This window comes from Chinchilla lanigera, unplaced genomic scaffold (assembly GCF_000276665.1).
Source record: "Chinchilla lanigera isolate Chin_1 unplaced genomic scaffold, ChiLan1.0 scaffold00024, whole genome shotgun sequence".
In the NCBI taxonomy this organism is placed as follows: domain Eukaryota; kingdom Metazoa; phylum Chordata; class Mammalia; order Rodentia; family Chinchillidae; genus Chinchilla; species Chinchilla lanigera.
Window position 1 is genome coordinate 22,099,207 of NW_004955425.1, and position 4,434 is coordinate 22,103,640.

General features: G+C 38.5%; 1 protein-coding gene across 1 annotated transcript in view; it reads left to right on the forward strand.

The window, feature by feature from the left end:
• Positions 1–4,175, forward strand: part of Dmgdh (dimethylglycine dehydrogenase) — a gene marked incomplete at its 5' end in the record, with an annotated part of 57,405 nt that extends 53,230 nt beyond the window's left edge. Inside the window, 1 exon segment of the mRNA XM_013514886.1 lies at positions 3,431–4,175. Coding sequence (XP_013370340.1) covers positions 3,431–3,646 — 216 coding nt within the window.
• Positions 4,176–4,434: the final 259 nt, after the last annotated feature.

Here is a 4,434-nt window from a genome sequence, read left to right on the forward strand (position 1 = left end):
TGACTTGTTTCTTTTCCCTGACAGCTTTTAAGATTCTATTCTTGTGCTGAACTTCTGGAATCTTGATTATGATATGCTTGGCTGTAGATTTTTTTATCATGACAAATTGGAGTTCTATATGCCTCACTTACTGTATGTCAAATTCTTTGTCCCTACTGGGGAAGTTTTCTTTTATATCATTTGTGCTATTGCCTGCTTTTCCATTAACTCCAATTAATCTTAAGTTGTTTTTCTTTGTCTGATCTTGCAGCTGCTGGATTGATTTCTCATGGTCCCTTGCTAGTTTTATGAAATCTTTCTTCTCATTATTGCTAACCTCAAACTTGTCTTCTGTATCTGAGATCCTGTCCTCACATTGGCTTAATCTGCTGTGGATACTTTCAGTGGAGTTTTTGTTTTCCTGGAAATCTGCTTAAATTGACCATATGGATTCTATTTCTTTCCTATGCTGAACATTCAGGGTTTCCATAATTTTCTTAAATTCCTCTATTTTTTGTCTGTTTCTGCTCTAGAGTCACTAAACACAGTTTGCATTGTGGACACCATCTCTGCAGTTATTTGAGAAATTATTTCTGATTTGATTTTTTTTAGAGCCTCATTCAGTTGCTTTCTTATTACCACTTCAAGAAGGCCAAATGAGGGGCTGGGGATTTAGCTCAGCGGCAAAAGCGCCTGCCTGGCAAGCGCAAGGTCGTGAGTTCAGTTCCCGGTACTGGAGAAAAATCAAAAAAAAAAAAAAGAAGGCCAAATGAATGGCTTTTGGATTGTTCCACCTCATTTCCCCCTGGGTTTGCCTTTGATGAACTGGATGTGTGGTGCTGCATTTTGTTTAAGTATCTTGTTTTCTTTTCTTTTTTTAGTTTATTTCTTGGATGATGCTTGTAAATTGCCCGTGGTGGACTGCTTTATTGCTAGTATTTAGAACCCTTAGGAAATGACTACTTCTTCAAGGTATCCTCCAGGTGTAACTGCTTTTTAGGTTTTGAGTCTGTTGTAAGATCCTATGCCTTAAATTTGTTCGGAATGAGAAGTTGCTGCCTGTTTGGCTTAGCCCTTGGTTCTTTGGCACTGTGCCACAGTATTTTTTGTGACCCTTAGTCAATCTCAGTCTTGGAATACCAGTACAAACAGCTGTTTAGAACAGTTGTGTCACTTTTGGCTATACTGGTACCATCAGCAATGACAGTAGAATCAAACAGCTTAGAAAATGACAAACTGAGCTAACCATTAATTTGCCACCTTTAACCATATGAGCTATATTTGTAGTTATATAACAAAATCTAAAACAGACCAGAAAATTATATGCAGTATTCAGTCCTTAATATGTCAGTTTTACCCTCAGGGGTTAAAATTTAAAAGGGATTAGGGAAAAAACAGAGATAGAAGAAGAGGAAGAGATCGGTAGTAAGGCTGGAGGACAAAGGGGGTTCATGCTAACTTTGGGAAACTGATACAGAATACTGGAGGGAAATAGAGAAGGAAGAAATAAAAAGAAGAACAGAAAAGAATAACAAAGAGGCTAGAAACCACATTTACACTCAGGTAAAAACAAGATCAAGCAATGAAGAGGAGAAAACAAAAACAAAACCACCACCACAATAACAAAAAAATAAACAAAGGAAAAAAAAAGTCCACTTCCACATTTGTCTCTGCTGTTACTGGTAGACAACATGTGGAGAAAAAGTCCTGATCCATGTTGATTTATCCCAGCAAGCCAGCAGTAGCTTTTTGGTGGGGTAGTGGATAATCCCAGAGAGCCTGCACCTTCTGGGCAAGACCAACTCATTTGGCCTGCAGCTGTCAGCATACTTGCCATGGAGCACACAGTATTCTGACCCCAGCTGGGAGCCACTAGATGGAGCCAGCAGCTGCTCTGAGCTCTGAGCTCAGCTGGTCCCTCTTTAAGATGACTCTTGTGCAATTGCTCTCTCTTGTGGTATAACTGAGCTCTCAACACCCACCACCACCCAGTACAGTCCTTCATATCCATCCACTGCACTATGTCTCTCCATGGAGGCCTCTAGGGTTGCCAGCAGTCACTATATGTCCTCAGGTTTGAATCATTCCTCTCATGCAGTGAGTCCCATCACAGGGAGAAGGCACCACTGACTAACTTTCCTGTTCACTGAAATTTCTCCTTTCACTCTTTCTGTGGGCTTCAATTCATGCCTCAGATCCTTCCTGGGTCCAGGGGACTCACTTCCCTTCCTCACATTGCTATCTTCCAGCATCTGGAGGGCAACTCTCAGCAAAGCTCTTTCTCTGCTGCTTAGCACTCCACCACCTTCGTGCCTTCTCCTTATCTTCTAATTGGGATTGTTCATGGGTTTATCTTTGTTTACATCTCCTGGGTTTTGACTTCTTGTTCAGCATGGTTCTCCGCTTTGTCATCTCCAGTTACCTTAATTCCTCCTCTTAGGTGTTGATTCTTTTGCCTCTTTTGTTTTGAACTCCATGTCTTCCCTCACCTTGGGAGGTTTCATTTGGCATCTCTGCCAGCCTCATTTCAAGAAACAGAACAAACCCTGGCTCAGTGTTCTCATGTGCTGCCATGGCTTATTGACTATTTTCCTGTAGACTAATTTCCCAAGATTTTTTTGGGCAGGAACAGCATCATTCCTCACTGCTCTAGTGTCCAGAACAATGTTTTGTGCATAGTAAAACTAAACTGTTAATGTTACCTTTTGCCTAAGAGCTTTATGTTTGGCAGAAATGGCTAAATAATGCACATGTATCTGAATAACACACGCTATATATGTCCTCTTATGTAGAGCATTGATTTACATTGGACACTGATTCATTCATAGTTTAATTTAGTGCTCATTGGCAGGCTGTTTTCTAAACCACAGCAGAGATAGTTACCCAAGTTTGGAAGTTTTTTTTTTTTTTTGTCTTTTTGAGATGGGGTTTCACTATGTGGTTCAGGCTGGCCTTGAACTTACTTTGTAGCCCAGGCTGGCCTTGAACTCAAAGTAATCCTCCTGCCTCAGCCTCCCAAGTGCTGGGATTAGAGGCATGTAACACTGTGTCTAGCTGGAAGATTTCTTAAAAATTTTTTTCCTCTCTTGTTCCCATACTGGTTTAATAATAAAATTTTTGATGCTTAAAAAGTCTTCTATTTTTCCTATAAAATCCAATATACTTTAAAATTGAGGAAAATAGGTATTAAGAAACTATGTGTTATTATTTTAAAATGAGAATTTTAGAGTAATGCAGATGGGTCCTTGACGATTATTTTTTATAACTGGGAAATTCTCATTAAAATTTTTTTAATGGGGAGTCTCCCCCTCTGTTGTCGGTGTCACCCTGAGACAGCATTCCTTAAGACTAGCATGTTGTGAATGGATTCTGTTTTAGGCCATTTCATCTGGAGTGGAGAAACACACAGCCGTGACAGAAACGCTGCTGACGGCTTGGTCTTGTTTTCTAGGTGGTCGGCAACACCACATCTGGCAGCTATAGCTACAGCATCCAGAAGAGCCTGGCCTTTGCTTATGTTCCTGTAGCACTAAGTGAAGTGGGGCAGCAAGTGGAAGTTGAACTACTGGGTAAAAATTACCCTGCCACCATCATACAAGAACCCTTGGTACTGACAGAACCAGCTAGAAACCGACTCAAGAAAAAAGACAGAAAGGACAAAACTTGAGAAAGCTCTCATGAATCAGCCAAATTCTAGTTACTATATGACTGTTCTTGAAATTATTATAATTGGTTCTCAAGGGGAATAGAGGATCTCAAGAATTCATTTAAAAATCATCGAGAATCTAGACTTAGACACTTAATAAAACCTTTCTCCTAATTGTTTTCTATGCAAAATAGGATAATAATTGAGTGATTTACATCATTCTTTCAATTGAAGAAACCTGAAGTGAATTTTTTTAAATTTCATCTTGTTGTTTATGAGATCCAATCAGCAAAATGGTAAGTGTTTGCTAATATGCAGTCATTATTATAACAATTTAAAAACTTTATATAATTTTAGAAACATAGCATATATTTCATAACTAAAAACCAATTAATAAATTTTCTTTTACATAAAAACAAACACAATACTACTGTTGGATTTGTTTCATTGAGAAATCTTTCCCTAGGTGAATAAGTAATAATTTTAATTTTTTATAATGTATCTATGATAAAATAATAAAGCCTTATGTCAATTTTCACTAACATTTTTATTCAGTTGTCTGAAATGTTTCTTATTTTCTTAATGATTTCCCAAAGAGCAGCTTTATAGGACATTATGATTGTCCTTTCAAAGGTTGTTTTAGAAGTGATATTGCCAAAAAGAACAAAGTCTTCTACTTGTAAACCTTCAGAAATGCAGCTGAAGACTAAATAGATTGTGCCAGGGCAAACACAGCCTGAATGCTGAGCACCTCTCCCTGGGAAAGAAGTAATGCACGCTGACATCACTCAGTGTCATCTGAACGCCTT